The 20,312-nt window shown below is 41.4% G+C and overlaps 1 protein-coding gene across 1 annotated transcript in view; it reads right to left on the reverse strand.

Annotated features, from left to right (window-relative positions):
- Window positions 1-8,669: 8,669 nt before the first annotated feature.
- LOC145410329 (cytotoxic granule associated RNA binding protein TIA1) overlaps window positions 8,670-20,312 on the reverse strand; it is a 1,031,692-nt gene continuing 1,020,049 nt past the window's right edge. The window contains exons 11-12 of the mRNA XM_080280462.1: window positions 14,262-14,303; window positions 8,670-8,799 (exon numbers count right to left, since the gene is read on the reverse strand). Coding sequence (XP_080136588.1) covers window positions 8,791-8,799; window positions 14,262-14,303 — 51 coding nt within the window. The 3' untranslated portion in view covers window positions 8,670-8,790. The remainder of the gene's footprint in view (window positions 8,800-14,261; window positions 14,304-20,312) is intronic.

Raw genomic sequence — 20,312 nt, forward strand, 5'->3', positions numbered from 1 at the left:
CATGGGTCTCCTTCACTAATCTATTCACTATTAGGGATCTCATGAGCTCAATAAAATGCATGGTGGTAGAAAAATATGCTCTATCACACAGGAATTATATATCTTGGTTTCATATGAAAATAAATCATTTACTAGATTAACTTTCCATACATTCTACGTGGATTATACGAAGAACTAGCCCTTTTACTCTCCCCTGGGTTGTGATCAGCATAATAGATCAATGATTCTCAAACTTTTTTGCAGTTACTCAGTGGGGTAATTTTGGTATTGAACTATAGACATAAGTTTTATTTAATCATCTACTGTGCATATACATTTGTTTCTGTGATCACAATTGTAACAGTAGCTGAAATAATCGGTTATTTTATACATTACTTCGAAATTACGAAAATAAAAACATATCAGTAAGCCATCTCCACTGTATAACAAAATGTACTGGCATTGGTTGTTCAAGATCAATGAATGCATAAGATGGATAAGACAGGGCTGTCCTCGTCAGCCTGGGAGACTTACCACTTGTACTATCTCTTCTCTACCAATATATTTTTGGACCTATGTTAACACTTTGTTGTTATTCAGCTATGCAAGCTAAGAATCTTTAAAGTTACAAGTAACACACAATGGTTTGGTGTAGTAATCAAAATAAATCGGGAAGGAGCAGGTGTTAGGAAGCCTAACTGACGAGAATAGAGGACCCTTAAAACATTGGTAAACGGATACTACGCTGTCAGACAGTGTTAGCAACTATAGCATAGAACTGGTCCTTATTCATCACGTTTCTTATATCAATAAGTTTCGAAAGTATTTCATAATATCCAGGAATAATTTTGCTTTGTTTTTCATTATCTGTTCACTCTGGTTAAAGTTAGTAAGCTGTTTGCAGGGAAAAGTACGGACAAGCAATCTCATAAACAACTTCAGTTCAAAGTTATGAATACGGCACATAATCAGGTCCTACAACATCATATTACACTGCCTTGAACAGACATGATATCAATGATGTCACTGTGCCGAAGAGGATTAAGGGGCAAAGTAACCCTTTCAATCCTATACCCTTTAAGTTTTAACTTGGGAAAAAAAAAAAACACTTTCATTCTGATTGCTAACCTGTAACATATTCGCATGAGAATATGTTGCCAGTAACAAAGCTCAGCTATGTCACAGAGGCGCTACAGCATTGTCTATTCTGCCAGCTTCGTGAAATATACTTCAAAAGGAAAATGTGGCCCAAGAATGGGTGAAAACAGTATAGCAGTCTCTCCTAAGCGGAACAAAATCACGAAGTGGCATAAATATGACAACACAATAATTTCACTGAAAGACAATTATCTGCCACATTAACTGCGGCTCATTTGTGGTATGTGGCATAAAGACAAGGAAACTTAAATTTTAAAATGTGTACATAAATCAAACTAAAGACGCTTTTGGAGAGTTCTTTTAACCCTCCCCATTAACCTCTCTACCAAGGGAAAAAAAAAAAAGTCTGGCAGTGGCAAGAATAAACAAAATAAAATACACTGGGTGGATTTGTGGAGAGAGTTAATGTTTTCAATACTAGCAGCCTCTCTTAAGCTAATAACTCATCTGCCAGTAGCAAGAACAAAATTTGTTTCCTAGTATCGTAGCGGTCCCAGGCATACTGTATCTGGATTGATAACCCCGTAGCCTGCAGGCTTCAGCTGTTATTCTCCAAATGACCGTTCACCATCAGGGAGGAAAGGATGTAGCTGATCATCCACTGTGTAACCAGAAAATTGAGTTGCCCGGTTTCATCTGTGCTACCACCTGAAGGCATCCCTTATTAACAACAAAATAGTTAAACATGTCATCATAATGAAGGGGTTAATATACATTCATTTAAATGCACAGCACCATTCCATGATCCCACGGCCCAGTCTGCATTTTCAGTGTTGAAAAAGGATTTTTTTTTTCTCATAAACTATCGGTTTCCTATGTTATTTCATGCAACTAGATCTTCAGCAGACACCAGGAAATTTGTCTACTAAAGCTCCACTTTTACCTATAATGACAATTTATGAGTTCCTCTCACTTTCCAGTACAAATTTTATGGAACAAATACCAACATCTGACTGTTCACTGACTCAGTTAACCATTATTTGCCTAACACCCCGGTTAAACCAAACTGATGATCAGGTATTTAAAGCTGAGAGAACACTGTCACTTGCATTTGAACTGGAAATTAAAACAACCATATTCTTCCATTGTTTTATTGTTTAAATTGTTCCATTTCTTAGTCCACTCTAGCTGTCACTACGTCCCGTTATATTATATCTACAACAACTGTGTCTTGCATGTATAAATGGCTTGATACGGTACATGTAAAAAAGAACCTATTTTACAGTCATACTTTGGCGTTGGGATTTCATTATGACTGGCGGCTGTGGTGTCAGGCGACATGGGGGTTGGCGCCCCCAACCCTTCATCACAATGAAATCCTTACAAATCTAATTTTCAAATTTATTTTCATATTTCAATCCGCCATGTAAATTCATGTTTAAATTTTTGTGGATGTAAAACAACATTTGGGTATCAAAACAGTTACCCAATGACAAACTGTTATACTTCTAGCCTTTATTACTTTTTGTATGTATAAAAACTCTAATCTGATAACTGTAGTTGAGGATTTCATCCCAGAAACTAAACTGTCTCACCATAATTCTCGCTGTGAGCGTTTCCCTGCTAAAAATAGAACTTTCACCCATGGGCAACAAACCAAACAACACAACTGTAACTGGGTGTAATGCAGGGCAGGCATTGCCCAGTCTGGTGTGTCTGCCCCACAGGACTGCCCTGCCCTCACCAACTAGGTGAAAACCCTGATTAACCCAGAGCGGCAGGAGGGGAAGGGGTGCCGCACCCTTATTGGATCAGGAAGGGAGAAGGAAGGAACAACAGTCAACTCTACTGTACTGTACTGTACTGTATTGTAGTAGCCAGAAGTCAGAGGCTAAAGTTACTTGCTGGAGTCGAAAGTTGTTGGGTAGGAGGCAAGACACTGACTCTTAAAGCTGAATGATAGGGCTATGGTGACGTCGAGGTTGGGGCAACGGGGAATTTGATGATTGTATGACTGCTAATAAAATGTATTTTAATTTTATTTTTTTTGCACATGTTCACGATGCTGGCAATGGGGTGAGAGGGGCAGTCCTGAGATGCAGAGATGTTCAGTGTTCTGTGTACTAAAAATAATAAATAGATGTCTTCACATGTAAAAATACTCTCATTATTAACTCTGTAAAACAAAATAATATCAACTAACTTCTGCCTTCAGTTAGTAAACACGAGCAATATTATTACTAGAGTTACATTATAAAGTGTTGGTGTCTGGCGGCGCCAGCACTGCACTCAGTGCCTGCAGCCCCTCAGTGCAGACCACACATACCCTGTGTCTTACTATTACTACAAGGCATGTGTATCCTGCAGCCTTATACCGAAAGTCGCATATGCCTTGTGCCCTCTGATTCAGGGTCATGTGTGCCCTGCGGCCTCTCACTGCCCCGGCCCGGACCATGTACCCAGCTGGCCCACCACAGTGACCCAGGAGACCCGAGACACATGCTGGCTGCCTGGGCCACACCATGGCCCGCCTTCCCGTGTGGCCACATCTGCTGGCGACATATCGAGTGTGGCGGCCCGGCGGCCCACACTGCACTAGGGAACCCGTAATGGTGCGAGGAAGGGGGACGGAGCCCCTGCCCCAGCAGCATCTGGGAGTGGGGCAGTGGGACTGCCGACCCCCTCACTACACAACTACCTACACGGCACCTGGGACAACCTAAACACCATAGATAGTGCATATATCCTATGCAGTATATGTTATCATTATATTATGAATATATAATACATTTTTCTTATTAACCTAGTGAAAGCTGACCGCAGTTCAGAGTGGTTCATCGAGGACGGGGCGGCCGGGGCAACCCCGCCCCCGAACGGCGGTACTAAGTCCTTGGCAGCAGTTGTAGGCTACAGCAGGGGGCAAGTGAGGGCAGGGCAGGGTAAGGCAGTGGGGCCACACCCACCCCACCCCGCTCTGCCCTTCCCCACCCTGCCAACAATACACTACCATCAGTATACAAGACTGCCTTACACTAAGCATTTTTTTTTTTTTTTGGCTATAATAGGCTACGTTCTGTCCGTGGCCGCCACAACAACAGACCAGAGCGGCTGCTGCAACTGTCCATGACATATTACATGCACAACCACCACCCCAACAACTGACTACTATCTCTGTCATCATAACAACTGAATAAAGCAGCTGTCATCATAACAACTGACAGAGACAGTTGTCGCCACACTGGGGTGACACAGGAGCCACCATGAGAGCAGAATTGCACACCTGTCATCATGAAAACATACTGTCACACCCGCTCAGCTATCATGGAAAAAAAAAAAAAACCATTACAAGGACTGACTGTAGCAGCCATCACCACAATAATGGGTTGGCATTACAATACAACATCTGCCACCACACTGACTGACTGTGCCAGTTGCTACACAACTGTCAATGGTGGTGCCACTGCCATGACAAATGACCACCGCGACCGCCGCCACGACATCTGACTAGCACGCACTACAAGCTTAGCGACACCTACACAGATATCTAGGGTGATGCTTCACACTGACAGCACACACTTAAACTACAGGTTGGCTGAACAGAGCAGAATCACTCAACAGTCACAAAAATAACAAAAGTATCCGGCCTACGACTAAACTACAGGGGATGTGGGAGGGGGTGTTGTGGGGGACTGGGGGGGGGAGGGGTTTGTATGACCAGCTGACAAACACCATCACACATCCTACACACACATAAGACTCCCATTAAACATTAGTTATCAGATTCCCAGAATGAGACTTTGTACATTGCGAGCATCAACATACCAAGCCCTCCTTTTCTCTGTCTATTTTATATATATATATATATATATATATATATATATATATATATATATATATATATATATATATATATATATATATATATATATATATATATATATATATATATATATATATATATATATATATATATATATATATATATATATATATATATATATATATATATATATATATATATATATATATATATATATATTATATATATATAAACAAAATATCTGCCATTATATACGTTTTTCAAACCCATTATACATTACCATAAGAAAATATAGAACCGGGCACACTAATATAACAACCCTTGCTGAATCATCATTGTGTGTGCTCATGAAAAAAATTTCTGAAGAGGGCATTGTTAATCTTAGTAATATTGAACTATATAATCCTTATGTACACTTTGGTGGTCGTCAGGGGTGGGTGGGTGGTCGGTTGGGGAAATGCGGTGGAAGGGGGGAAAAATGGGGATGAGAGGGGGAGGGGATGAGAGGGGGAGGGGATGGGAAGGGAATGGGGATGGGAAGGGGAGGGGAAGGGAACGGGAAGGGGAGGGGAAGGGAACGGGAAGGGGAGGGGAAGGGGATCGGAAGGGGGAGGAGATGGTGGTAGGTGAATAAATATCGCTGTTCTTTGGTAAGTTCATTTTCAGGCTGTTGCATCTGATATGTGGTGCACTGCTTCCTGCATCTGGGAAAAATAGTGCAGGGAGAGGGACGAGCTTCGTCTAGTTTAAGTGAATGTGAGAGGCTTGGGAAAAGACATTTCCTTCTTTCACTGGAAGCGGTAAATGGCTATGTATACATTTTTTTAAATCTGGATATTGAAGGCAGTGGAACTATTAGAAAACGCTGTAGCAGATTTTGGAGGAAATGGAGGGAGAGCAGAACCAAGAAAAATAAAAATGAAATTACAAACAGAAGATGAAAAATATTGGGGTGCTGAATAAGGTTTATGGTTGTTCAGTATTTTAAAAAGAACAGAAAATAAATATGTAATACACAAACAGACAAGTGCCAGCGGCTTGCAAATTACATGGACAGGACTTGGCATTAATAGGTAATTAAAAAAAAAAATGGCAGCAAAACATGGAAACTTTTTTTTTTTTTTTTTTCCAGAAAGCACAACGGTAAAATGGCCTCCTATACTGAACGTTATGATGAAATAACAAAGAAAAAATGGTCCAAAGGATGACAACAGGACAGGACAGTTCTTGAAATAAACAAAATCATGAAAGGAAGAAATTAACTTATGAAAGTAAGACTGAGTAGAAATGTTGAGGGAGGCAGGAATTTGGAAAAAAAAAAAAAAAAAAAAAAAAAACGAAGAAGCACAAAAGAACGGGAACGTGAGAGGTACTGTTGAGGAAAAACAAGGAATCTGAAAAGGAATATTCTAGGATACAGGATTTTCCAAGGCTCTGGGGGCTATGGGGGAAAAATACTATGCAGCTAAGAGAAGGTCAAGGCATTGAATATTGGATGCTCCCGAGTTGTCTAGAGGCAAGAACTGTTTCCCTTCATCAACGATGACGGTAAGGCTGTGGCAATACTGAGGGCTGAAGTTTTCCTGTTATCCTTAGTTATACTGGCTGAGTTGTTTACTTTCCTAGCAACAAATTATGCTAACTAATACTGCTTAGTTATACTTTTTTTTTTTTTTTGCCCGGGGTGATTATTACTGGGTATGGGTATATTAACTTTTATATTATATTCATATATGCTAGAGGCTGTGGTAGGAAAGGGTATGTGGGAGGAGCTTGCACCATATAAGGGGGAAGAGGAAATTCGGGAAGAAGGTTGGTGGTGGTGGGGGGGGGGGGGCTGTCTGAGGTGCCATCTACTGTGACGGTTGATTGAGCCCTGTCAGGCCTGGAAACCGGCAACACTGCAGCAGATTCTGAAAGGGCTATGACATACAGGGCAGAAATGAAATGGGCAGGATTAGGTCGCAAATTTTCATGCCCAATTTTCAAACAAATCAAGCTCCTGCTTTCCTCTGATGCCCTATGCCACCCAAATCATCCTCTATGTTCTGTTACCAAATTCACACCCAACTCAGGCTTTCAGATACTCTACACGTACAACTTATACCTGAACCAAGCTTTTGGTAACCAATGGTAAGCTTACAACAACCTGCGATAAACCTTGGATAATCCTCTGCCAACGTCTGGATGAGTCAAGCTTTACACCTGCAGTCAGACCCTTTGTGCAAGTAAACAATTCTTGACAGCTACCACACTACCTGTCAAGGCCTATAGAAGTGGACCTGATAACATCACCTACAACCAGTCAGATTAAGCCTTACATTATACTACATTTGTCGGTATATTTCGTCTGATACTGTACCAAAAAACGACTGGAAACGAGGCGCCAAGATCATCACACATTCATCAACAGATTTTCATCTTTCTTGGTTCAACACAAAACAGAATGGACAACACTCGTAGATATATTCTGCAATATTATTTTTTTTCACTTAACACTTGAAACTGACGAAAAGCTACAGTTGTCAATATAATACATCTCCATTTTCTTTATATAAAACACAAAACTAGAACAAACATTAGTTTCCACAATAGCTACACTTATCAATATAAATAGTTTCATTTTTTATTCGTTCAACAAACACGAACTTGACATAAGAGTTCATGGTAACTACACTCTTTATATATGATTTTTTACATATTTTAATTCCATGCACCATGGAATCAATGAGGTGCTCTAACTCTCCTAGCTGGAGTGTTCTTATCTTCTGACAAGCAGGGAAGGGGCAGGATGGGGCTTTGAAGGGCATTAATGGAAAAACCGATGCAAATATTATGGCTAGAGAGAGAGAGAGAGAGAGAGAGAGAGAGAATATACAGCATGTAGATGAATGGAAGGGATCAGTGACAAAAGACTGACTGATGAAAATAGACCTGGTAGTATAACAGCAAAGGTCATTGCTGCAGCGAGTTTAGAATGAGCACAGTGCAGTGATGATGGTGGACAGAGGGAAGAAATCCTAATTCAACATAATAAAGATAACAATGTAAAGAAGGCAACAATTAAGTGATGAGATATTGGAGAAGGCTGGAGGGAATGATGACAAAGGACATACAGAAATAAACGTGAGGGAAAAGCTATGGAAATGGATGAGGGCATGGTTAATAGGGATTGAAGGATGCAGATGGGAATTTGAGGTAATTTTACGAGAAGTGGTGCAATGAGGGGGGAAATGAGAATAATCAAGGTGTGAACCATGTGGAAAATGGAACAGGATAAGGGTTAGAAAAGAAACCTAAATGAGTGAACGAAGCAGGAAGAGGAATGAGGAGGAAGGAGTGATGTGGAGGGATATATCATGATGCACGGTGATTGGAGGCTCCACTAGGAACCTAAATGAAGGATTGAAGGTTGGAGGTGGTGAGGGAGGAGGAAAGACATGGGAGAGAGGAGATACCATGAGGCAAGCAGGCATTCCAAGGCCCTTACAGGGACCTTAATGAATGAATGAAGGTGGGAAGTGGTGAGGGAGGAGGAAAGACATGGGAGAGAGGAAATATCATGAAGCAAGGCCCTTACAGGAACCTTAATGAATGGCTGATGGAGGGGGGAACGAGGAGGAATGAGAAGGGACACTGGAGGGAGGGATAGATCATGAGGCAAGAGGATTATACGGGGTCCCTATCTTCCAAGGGATATAAACATGACCCCATATTTCTATTCCCAACAGGATGCATTGTCTTCCACAGTTTATCACAAGAAAGCTCAGGTGTGGTGAGTTGCAAAGCCTCCACCCCTTTCAACATGAGAGGGTGGAGAGAAGAGAAGGTGTAGAGAGGAGAATGAGAGGGCTGGTGGCAGGGATTGAGTTGTGACTCTGCCCATTTAGCCCTTACTGCACCTAGAGGGAAAATTAACAACCTGTCAACATTACTTACATCTTAATCCTGGAACAGCATGCAGTTAAGTTACTTACAAACAAGGCTGACCCTGTTACTATATTAAACTGTGAATGTCATAAACCTTTCAAAGTTCTCATCTTAATCCTGGAATGGATGATTATTTAAATCTGAGCCTGTCTATATTTCTGTATTAAACAATGAACTTCACACATCTAGAAACCTCATAACCTATAGTCTTAAACAAGCCACAAATGTATCTTGTACCATTATGCAAAAGCTGATTTTTAATGAACAGCAACTTCAAAGCATCTTAAGCTCGTGAAAATTAACTGGAGGTTGAAAAGTTACAATCAATCCATCCTAGAAATGACTGATGACTGAGTTAATAATCCTCAAAAACAAAAAAAAAAGGTTACCAGTGTTAATTAACATTCCTTACAACTGTGTGTGTCTTATCTGAAAACCCTTATAATATCAAGTATGGCAGAACTTAAGGAAATGCCCACAACATACAGAAGTCTAAGCTGAAAACTGCATTCGGGGAAAGAGATATAAACGTATACTCATTAGGAAAACTTTAAAAAGACGATATAAAACGTATACTCATTAGGAAAAATTTAAAAAGACAAGGCAGTAAGTATACAATAATGTAAACTTCAAGTAACCTCATGATGCAGATGATATAAGTAAGAAATGCATGCAACAAGAGGGAAGACTAATATTAAATGTCATCTCTCTCCTTGCTTCACTTTGAAAGACAGTGAAAATAATAGGTAATCATATAGCTAGCATCAGGGGTGCTCAAAATGGTTAGGAATATATGAGCTGATGTTTTGATCTTATTGTATAATGCAGTAACACTAGCTTGAATGGAGCATGCATATGGTGTGACTTTGCTGTACGCCTTCACAAATTACACAAGTCAGTCTTTGTGTGTGTGTGTGTGTGTGTGTGTGTGTACCTGTGATGTATGTGAAAGTCTGATTGTACTCTGTGTGTGTGTGTGTGTGTGTGTGTGTGTGTGTGTGTGTGTGTGTGTGTGTGTGTGTGTGTGTGTGTGTGTGTGTGTGTGTGTGTGTGTGTGTGTGTGTGTGTGTGTGTGTGTGTGTGTGTGTGTGTGTGTGTGTTGGTCTCATTACACTGCATGCATGTGTGTGTGTCTGTGACACTGATTATAATGTAAGCATCCGACTGTTTACTATATTTTACCTTAAAAAAAAAAAAAGAGAGGGAGAGAGACAGAGGGATGGAAATTATAAACAGAGTACCCATTAACCACAACCAAAATGAAATTCCATCTTATGAGCCCCATCGATATTATGATCATAAAAGTTTTTAAGTATTCTGGAGTTCTAGTGAATAATATTGTAATACGTCAGTATCATCTGGTCTGATTGTGCTGCAGATTCACTCAGTCACTTTCTGTTAGTCACGTGGCCAGATCCTTTCAGTCTGTCACATCCTCAAAACATAACCTCTAATCCAGTGACTTAATTGATGGCAGTTTTCAGGATTACCTGCATATTTCAACCAACAGCTGCTGATATTTCAACACAAATTTTATAATAAAAACTCTGACAGACACCAGTATTTTTTTTCCTTAATGATTGCTTACATGCTACAGATTTGGACTGCTATAAATACATCAAGTATCTGGCCATTTTCTGAACTTACTTTTCATGTTCTACAAAATACAGCATACAGCTTGACAAACTTAACATGTACAAATAACATCTCTGAAACTCTATGCAAGGTTTTACCCATACAGTGACCCTAGTATTCGGTACAGTATGACTTTTGCACCTGACTATTTAAAACGTCTTTTTTTTCTTTTTACCCATATATCATTAATTATACTGGGGAAATTATCAGAAAATTAACTCATCATCTGGTAAGTGCCGGCCATCCAATAATATCAAAATCTGATGCTGAAAATTATGGGCAAATCTGAGGAAAATGACAGCAACTTGTAACTGATCAAAGAGTAACTCAGATTAATGTCACATTCAACAACATCATGAAACACTACAACTGGATTTCTCTAGAAAATGGAGCTGGGTCACTTTTACTTGCTGGCTACTAAGGCGTGGTTACATGAAATTTGATGAGCTCTAGTCATGAGGTAGCAATGGGTCTCCTTGATTACTAATCAAATCAACCTTCCAATCTCACTGGTAATCAATTGAACTGAATAGGGTTAGGGATCTGTCCAGTTAGATTAATGTGCATTATATGATGACATAGGCGACTGCAATGATCAGAAAACCCAAACTGGTCAATCAATAATACAAAAATATTGAAACAGCAGATGGTAATGAGGGTCTGAAGCAATGTTTGGGAAATCAAAACAGTTCAATTTCCCCCTTCAATCCAGTGACACTTTTTCATTCTTGCTGACTCCAGATGATTGGATTCCCCTCAGATGACTGGTTTCAAATTGGATGAATTTAATTTTGTTTCATTAACGCCTTCACTTCTACGGAACTCTTCCTAGGTACATTTGTCTGATAACAGAACAAAATGACATCCTCCAGCTACATGGGTTACTAACACCAATACTGAAACAACCGATATCAGAAGCAATGACCAGATAAATCTAACTGTGCACTGGATAACTTGCGTTAGTTTTCGGTTTTAGTTGGTCCAGCTAGTAGGGCCATGTGGAGAGAATTATGAGAGACTGACAAGGAAAGTGTATGTGAGTGATGTGTTAGGGGATGGGGAGACCCAGGATGAAACTGAGAGATCAAATGAAAAGATGTGTGAGTAAGGGGGATGAGACTTAGAGAGTGTAGTCTAATGGTGGAGGACAGAGTGACACGAAGGTGATTCCTTTCTGGCACGGGGGAAACTGAGGATGAGACGGAGGGATGAAGTGAAAAGATATACAGTATATGAGTGAGGGGGATGAGAGTTGGAGAAAGAGGGCTGTCTCATGGCGGAGGACAGTTGTGACATGGAAGTGATTAGTATGAGGCTACCGCTTGTGGGATTAAGGTTTTTGGCCACATATGAATAGTGTCTCAGTTAGTCAGGTCAGTCACTCCAGTCAGGAAAAGTCACTCTAACTGGTAAAAGAGCACAGCATATCACCACTGACTGGATTACTTGTAAATGAAATAGTGGACAACTGGGTAATTGTGGAACTGGAAAATTGAATAACCTGGGAAATGGGGAATATGGGGAATATGGAAAACCAGGGGCGCTAGGAAAAGGATAAATGGGAAACTAAATAAGTATGGAACTAGGGACACTGGAGAAAAAGGAGAACTAGGGGAGGTATGACAGGGATACACATGGAAATGGGCATACAGGAGGGTGGATGAAGAGCAAAATAAATATTTTGGGAAAGTGAAGAACTTGGGATCTCCATAACTGAAAGGCTGAGAAAAGGCTATGGCCCTGTGGAGGGATGGGAGGAAGAAAACGGGAGGGGATGGAAAAAAGGGCATGGGATAAGAAAACGAGCAAGGGATGGGGAAAAAGGATGGAAGAGGGGGGAAACGAGCAGTGGAAGGGAAAACAGGAGATCAGAAATAAAAAGGGGGGGTGGGGAGCTGAGGAAGGAAAATGGGCTGGGGTGTTAAAAGGCAAGGGGAAAAAAACGGGTGGGGGGTGGGGAGGAAAAAAAAAAGATATGGGGCAGGAAAGGGGCATGGTGAAAAGAGAACGAAAAGGGAGAAATAATATAATGAAGCGGAGGAGGAGGAGGAGCAGAAAAGGGATGGGGTGAAATGGGGAAGAGTATGGCAAAACACTATGGAAATGGAGAGAAAAGGAGGAAAGGAGTGAAGGACTAGGAATATTGAGGAGGAAATGAGAAAGGAAGGGGACAAAACGGAAGAAATATGAAGAGGGGAGATGGGATGGAAAGAGCTGGGAGGTAGATGCACAGAAAGGGGAGGAAAGGGACAAGAAGGATGGTGAAGTAAGTGAAGGGTAGGGCAGGAAAGGGGAGAGAAAAGATGGAAATATGGGAAAGAAAGAACGATGACGGCAGAACAAAGAAAGATGGAAGGAGAGAGATGGACTGGAGAGGAAAGAGGGGGTGGGGAGAAAAGATAAGATGGACAGGAGTGGGAGATGAGAGAGGAGGAATGAGTGTGGAAAAGCAGCATCGAGTGGGGGAGAGGAGAGACGAGAAATGATGGGAGGGGGAGGGAAGGTAAGTGAGACCATGGGAAGGGAGGGATGGGAAGAAAAACAGTGGGAAGAGAGAGGGAAGAAAGGCAATGGGAAGAGAGTGGAAGGGATGAAAGACAATGGGAAGGGAGGGAGAGGGAAGAGAGGGAAGAGAGGAAAGGAAGAGAAGCAACAGGAAGGGAAGGGAAGGGAGCAACAGGAAGGGGAGGGAAGGGAAAAGAATCAAAGAGAAGGGGAGAGAAGGGAAAAGAAACAATGGGAGAGGGAGGGAAGGGAAGAGAAGCAAAGGAAGATGAAAGAATAAAGATGCTAGAGGACAGAAGAGGAAGGTATATGAATTAAGGGCTAGAAAAGGAGACAAAAATGAGGGGAAAGGAGGATGGGACAGGCAGGAGATGGAAATATCCATGTAATGGTATGGATAACAACAATACAAGGAGAGAGCAGTTAGACTAGAGATGGTGGGGGAGTGGGGGAGAAGGGAGAGGAAAGGAGGACAACAGGGGTAGGGAGGGAAACTGGGGTAGAGGGGACAACAGGGGCAGGGAGGGAAACTGGGGTAGAAGGGGGAACTGGGGAAGGGAGGACATCTGTAGCAGGAAGGGTAAGAAGAAATATGTGGACAACTAAAGAATGAAAGGGCTTTTAAGAAAAGTATAAAACATGGTGTCATCTGGGACACGGAGGGTCTCTGTGGAATCAAGGGCAGGGAAGGAGTAACAGAAGAATGGATAAGCATCTAACACAAGGAGGGAATGGGAGAGCAATTGCAGCAGGAATAATTGTGAGTAAATAGGATGATCACTGAGGGCAAGAAGGCTACCTGTAGTAGGGAAGGACAACCAGAGAGGGACGGCATATGTCAGCACCTGCAACTGGAAGAACTTTTAAGAAATGGGTGTCTTTGGCAGTGATGGATATGGAGGCCATCTAGGGCAGGGGGAGAAAAGGGGACATTTAGGTGAGGGAGGGGGGAGGGGGATGCAAATGAATGAAAGAGAGAGAGAGAGAGAGAAAGGATGGGAGTGAAACTTAAGGTGGAGAGAGGGGAATGCAACTGATGAAGAGGGGGGAGAGAGGCACATCTGATGGAGGGGAAGGACAGCACAACTGATGGAGGGGAAGGGGAGCACAACTGAGGGAGGGAGCAGGGAAGCACAACTGAGGGAGGGGACAGGGAAGCACAACTGAGGGAGGGGCAGGGGAGCACAACTGAGGGAGGGGCAGGGGAGCACAACTGAGAGAGGGGGGGAGGCAGAGGGGAGGACAACTAAGAGAGGGAGGGAGCGGAAGGGGAGGGCAGAGGGCCAAGACTCACCAAGGTGCCAGGAGTGGTGCCCAGGAGGTAGGGGCTCGACAGCTGTAAAATTATGCCAAAATTTAGGATATTCAAAAGTCATGACCACAGCAAGAGCAAAAGAAAAAACAACCTCCGACTCCATTGTGGGTGGTGGGCATGGCTGAGGTGGCTGGCTGTTTTCACAACACTTCAACAAAGGCTTATTTAAGATATAAGAGTGCTCCTATCTTCTCTCCTGCATTTTTTCTTCATGAAGACTACCGTTTTGATTGCCACTTTTGTTTGTAGAAAAACATGAAAAAAATAATCAAACAAAAACAGTCAATCGACACAAAGATCATCCTCTTGACTAAGATGACTTTAGCTCTTACTGAAATTTTGCTTAAACTTCTCCATGCAGTATTCTCCATACAGTATACCATGAAAATTAATTTCGTCCTTGAGCATGTGAGGGGGTTTATTAACCCCATAATTTTTGCATGTCATAAACGACAACTAAACAAACCAGGTATCAAGGGGCTGAACCCTTCTCCCCTTTGAACTGATGATGTTATGTGGTGTTCACATAGTGCAAAATGTGCTGCAAGCTATCTTATGGCCCTTACGGAACAGAAGGGGGGGGGGCGGAAATGAGCTGTAGCAAAAGCTACTTTTCTCCTCAGAGATATACCTCAAGAGTTAGAGAGCTTTGTCCTTGATCTCCCCACCCCACAAGTACATGAGTAATTGGGTTAAGATGTAAACAATGACGATTCTATTATTTCAAAAACGATCAGGTATCAATCCATCAAATATCCTTAGAATACATATTTACTTATAGTCAAGTTTACATGGCCACTTTGTAGTTTCAGTAGTGTGGAAAACTACTGGACGCATGGCTCCAAGTCAGTGCTTTCTCCATTACCGTTTTATGCGTGTGCTATTATGCAACACAGTAAATTCAGCTTTTATTTTTTTTCAGACATTCGAAGGTACATTTATCTCACATCTAAGAAACAATAATTTCTTCAATATTCTGGCAATATTTAATATTTTCAACTACAGTATCAATAATCAAAATTACTCTGGAACACATGTCCAGCCTTTGATCCAAACAGGTCTAGATACAGTAATTCCCAACATAACACTGTAGATGTGATCCTAAAAACAAGCATGTTAGGTATAGATCACTTTAAGTGAAGGCTATGTCCCACCAATTAAAAATTTTGAATATTAATAAACCATATTCAGGGCTGCAAATAAGGACAGTATGAACAATGTATCAAATGTCGTAATCAGGTGTACTGGTTACTGTTAACATTAAAATCCATTAGGTGATATACAGTACTGTACTGAGATAAATGCTCCAGTGAGTGATATCAACTCTGATTCTTGCATCTATCTATCTATCTATTGCCAGACACCTCAATCCTGTAAGGGGTGGCCACAAGCAAATCTCCTCCATGTCGCCCTGTCTCCCTCCATTTCACTGCCTTGCTCCCAGCTCACACCCCTCTCCTTCATATACCTCTCCACTCCATGCCTCCATCTCATCCTTGGCCTCCCTCTCCCTCTCCCCCCTCCATCTCACTCATATACACTCTCCTCCTCCGTCTCTCACTCTCCATCCTCTCCACATGGCCAAACCACCTCAATGTGTTTCTCTTAATGCGCTTTATCATGTCCACATCCACACCACAAAGCTCCTTCATTTACTCATTTGTCCATCTATCTCTCTATGTGATTCCACAGGCTCCTCTCAAGTAACTCATTTCCATTGCTCTCACTCTTGACTAGTGTCCCTCCAACAAAGTCTAAGCTTCACTTCCATATGTTAGAGTTGGTACCACAATACTGTCATGCAGTAACTTTTTCACTTTCATGCCCACTTCCCTGTTTCTTATCACTGCTCTCAAAGAACCAGCAGCCTTTCTTCCTGGTTTTACCCTTTCAAGTACTTCATCCTTTAAACTTCCATCCTTACTCATCACACTACCCAAGTACTTAAACACACACATTTTTCATTTCCTCCTCATCCAACCTCAGTATACATTCAGTGACTTCATTTCTCTCGTAGACCATAACTTTACTCTTCCCTACATTCACCTTTAGAGTCCTTTTCTTACATACTCTCCCAAACTCATTCACCAAGCCTTGCAGTTCCCCTTCGTCTTCACCTAACAATACAGTATCATCTGTAAACAATAGTACAGGGAGTTTCCACACACTGGCCTCTCTCATTAGGGCCACTCCAATTCCACTGCCCTACCTTGTATCTTTTTTATAACCCCAAGCATATACAGACTGAACAAACATGGAGACATGACACATCCATGTTTCAAGCCAACCCTCAAATAGAAAAATTCACTCAGTTCACTATCCACACACACTGCAGCCTTAGCAGTTTTGTGAAAATGTTTATATGTCAATAAAGAGCTTTATGGTGAAAAACTTGCAGAATGAAAATGTGCTAAGTGAGAAATTACTGAACCCGACAACTGAGATAATCCAACATCTTAGACAGGTATCATCCTGAACTGTGCTATGAGTTGATCAAATGGACCCAAATATTAATTTTGCTACAACTCACATCTGCATTTTACTTAGCAGAGGAGAAATGCTGTCAAAATTTCTAACAAAAAGTAAGGTTATACACTCTATGCCACGTATTAATGTGATTCACTAGATAATCTGTATGAAACCAGTGGCAGCCATACACCAAACAGCTGGACAAAGTGAGTAATGTGTGCCCACAAACCCACCGTGGAGGCATGAGGTAGGCTGATCAAGACTGTACTGTAAATCACCACACTGATGATGATACTAATAATAATAATAATAATAATAATAATAATGGTAAACATTTCATGGAACTATTGCAAGTAAACATTCCTAAGATGGGAGAATGGCAAGTAACCATCTGTGCAATGTCTATCATGTAAACACACACACACACACACACACACACACACACACACACACTTACTTCCACATATATGAAACATGCAGTAGCATATACGATTAAAGTATTTAGGAATATAGTCAAAGTTCCATATTCATTTCTTAAACTGATGCCACTGAAGGAAGATAAAAATCTGTGACAATTCTTAAGATGTGTGAAAAGAATATATTAAAACGTATATCCATCACATGCATCGTAGGAGAAATTTACGAGAGCGGGATATAGAATTTCGGTATGAAGGGTAGTAAGGTCTTAAAGCCATGCTCATAGCCAAAGAAAAAAAAAAGTAAAACATGCAAACAATGGAACTAAACACTCAATGCCAGTAAATCCCTGGATGCTCAGACTGCCTGTTGATTAATTCACTTCATCATGAAGTACTATATGTGGCAATTTCATCACCACATCTTAACTTCGTGCTATACAGTATCTTACACAACATCAGACAAAACATTTAACAAAACTATTGAAACCTGCAATTGCAGATGGGAATTACAACTCTTCCATTAACATATCATGAATAATTAGAAGGAATAGAAAAATACCAATTATGAAAATAAATGGCAATTCCAGTCCTGTATCTGGTGAGGAATGTTACTAAAGAATTTACTCTGATGCTATTTTATGAAGGTCTAATCTACACAGTAAAGTACAGTATCTTAATATATATGCTTGTCCTATACTTCAGGATGATTCACTACTGTGAGAGTGGTCCAAGTTTTCCTTTAAACTAACACATGCTGGTAACCTGTTGACGTGTGAAGTGCCAAGATGAGGAAGAGGTCATGATGCTGTGTGCTCTCCTGAGTGGGGAAAAATGGAGCCCTCTTTAACTGAAGAAAATTTTCCCAGCAGCTGGTGGTAAATGCAACAGGTCAGCTCTGGAACTGTCTCCCTCTGTCTGTTTTCCTATTACTTACAATCTCCAGTCTTTTAAATGCTATGTGTCCAGGTATCTTGAAATGAATGGATCTTGAATTTGCCTCTCTGTTGTCTTCTTATTTGAGAGGAGCATGTGGAGTCACATGGAGAGACAGACTGACGAATGAGGAAGTGAAGGAGCGTTGTGGTGTGGATGTTGATGTGGATGTGATAGGAAGTGTTAGGTGAAACACATCGAGGTGGTTTGGACATGTGCAGAGGATGAAGAGTGAGAGACTGACATGGAGAGCGTATGTGAGTTAGGTAGAGTTGGGTAGAGGGAGGGGGAGGCCAAGGATGAGATGGAAGTATGGAGTTGAGAGGTATATGAGAGAGGGGTGTGTGAGTTGGGACAGGGCAGTGAAATGGCGGCGGACAGGGAGACACGGTGGTGATTTTTTTGTGGCCACCCTTTACGGGATTGAGGCGTCTGGCAATAGACAGACAGATTGTCCTGTTTTTGCTTTTTCTTGGAGGAAGCAGTTTGCAGCCCCCTGGCCTTTAGTTCCTTCTTTCTTGCATTAAAAAAAAAAAAATCGCAAACATAAGCAGTTTGAACAGAACATGGTTTATTGCTCTTGTGACTAATGTGGTCCTTCACTTCTCAACTTATAGGCTGGACATACATCTTTCCTGGTAAGATGACTCAGTCAGATGATGAATCATGATTCACTGCTCAAAGAGTGGTCCAAGTTTTCTATTAAATTAGCATGGGCTGGTATCAGTTGATGTTTGATGTGCCAAGATGAGGTACAGGTTATGATGCTGTGTGCAGTCCTGAGTGGGTAAAAATGGAGCCTTCTTCTCTTGAAGAAAATTTACCCAGAAGTTGGTGGTAAATTTTCCTGAACATAAGCAGCTTGAACAGAACACGGTTATTGCTCTCTTGACTGACGTGATTCTTGACTTTTCAACCTCTAGGCAAGGCAAATACCTTTGCTGATAACATGACTCAGTCTGATGATGAATCATATCTCATTAAGGTACAGTGTTCTGAAAGAGTGTAGTGAAGCTATCTGACATGACTGCCACTTATGCAGTTTCTTCACAGGGAAAAGCTTAAGCATAAGTTGCTGTTATGAAATACATAGGCATATGATTTCCTGGGCCTATCTCCAGTATCATCTTACAGATGTCTATCTCAGCTTCAGTGTGTGTGTGTGCATACTTGTATTGCTCCTACATCTGAGATATTAGTCCATTCACAAAAGGCTGAAAAATTTTCCTGAATATAAAATATCAGCAAAGCATTCACAAGACACCAATAGGGCTCCTGGGGAAGCCAAAGTCCTGTTTAGCAGACCTAGCTCTTGAGTGTCGAGTCATCAGTGCTGATAAAGATATACTTCACCTTAAATTTCCCATTTTGTTAATAATGACACCAGCACTATATGAAACAATCAATGATTCAACTTGACTAGTTCTGTGCAGCATGAAATCTTTCTTGGCATATCCATCCCAGCAGGTGAGAGACTGGTGAATGCACTCCCACCAGAATCCCGGCTGGTTTACTGGTCAGTGACAGCAGCTAGGTCAAAGATAAAGTGCAGTGGGAGAACTAATTCCAATCCCAAAGATATTACTAAAGCATCTGTGATCATGAGATGCCACTAGGGGCACGGGCTGATCATCTGCCTACTTTCCATAGGGTCGTAGAGTATACAACCAAAAAAGTACCATTTCACCACTAAAAGCTTTAGGATACTCAACTCCCCACCTGATTATCTGCCTTGCAAGTCATTCCAGTGTAGGTGATATTGTTGAATTAATATACTGTACAGGAGTTAATCTGGCCTGTAAAACCTACCAACAGATACAATACAAAGAAGTGTAAAATGCTTCACAAAATGTACCAAAACAAATGTTGCAAAGGCAATTCTTATTGACATGCTGTAGGTGAGGACGCTCACCATCCACTCACTTGACGTAGTGCTGCTCTCGGGTGTCTGCCCTTTCCTCTCCTCCATCCTTCTTTCCTTTCATCCTCTTCTGTCTTTCTTTCATTCTTTCCTCTTTCTTCTGCCTGTGGGTGACTCTACACTGAATGACAAGCCAAATGGTTTCCTGTACACCAGGAAACTATTTACTACACTGGGTGGTAACCATATAACCAAATTTTGGTGCCTCGTGGTTCAGCAGGTAATTAAGGCGCTCCAATCAGATTTAGCCGGTGAAGGTTTATATCCATGGGGTGGTTGGGGTTTATT

This window comes from Coenobita brevimanus, chromosome 85 (genome assembly GCF_032717465.1).
Source record: "Coenobita brevimanus isolate Jiangsu-jjx chromosome 85, ASM3271746v2, whole genome shotgun sequence".
Taxonomy (NCBI): domain Eukaryota; kingdom Metazoa; phylum Arthropoda; class Malacostraca; order Decapoda; family Coenobitidae; genus Coenobita; species Coenobita brevimanus.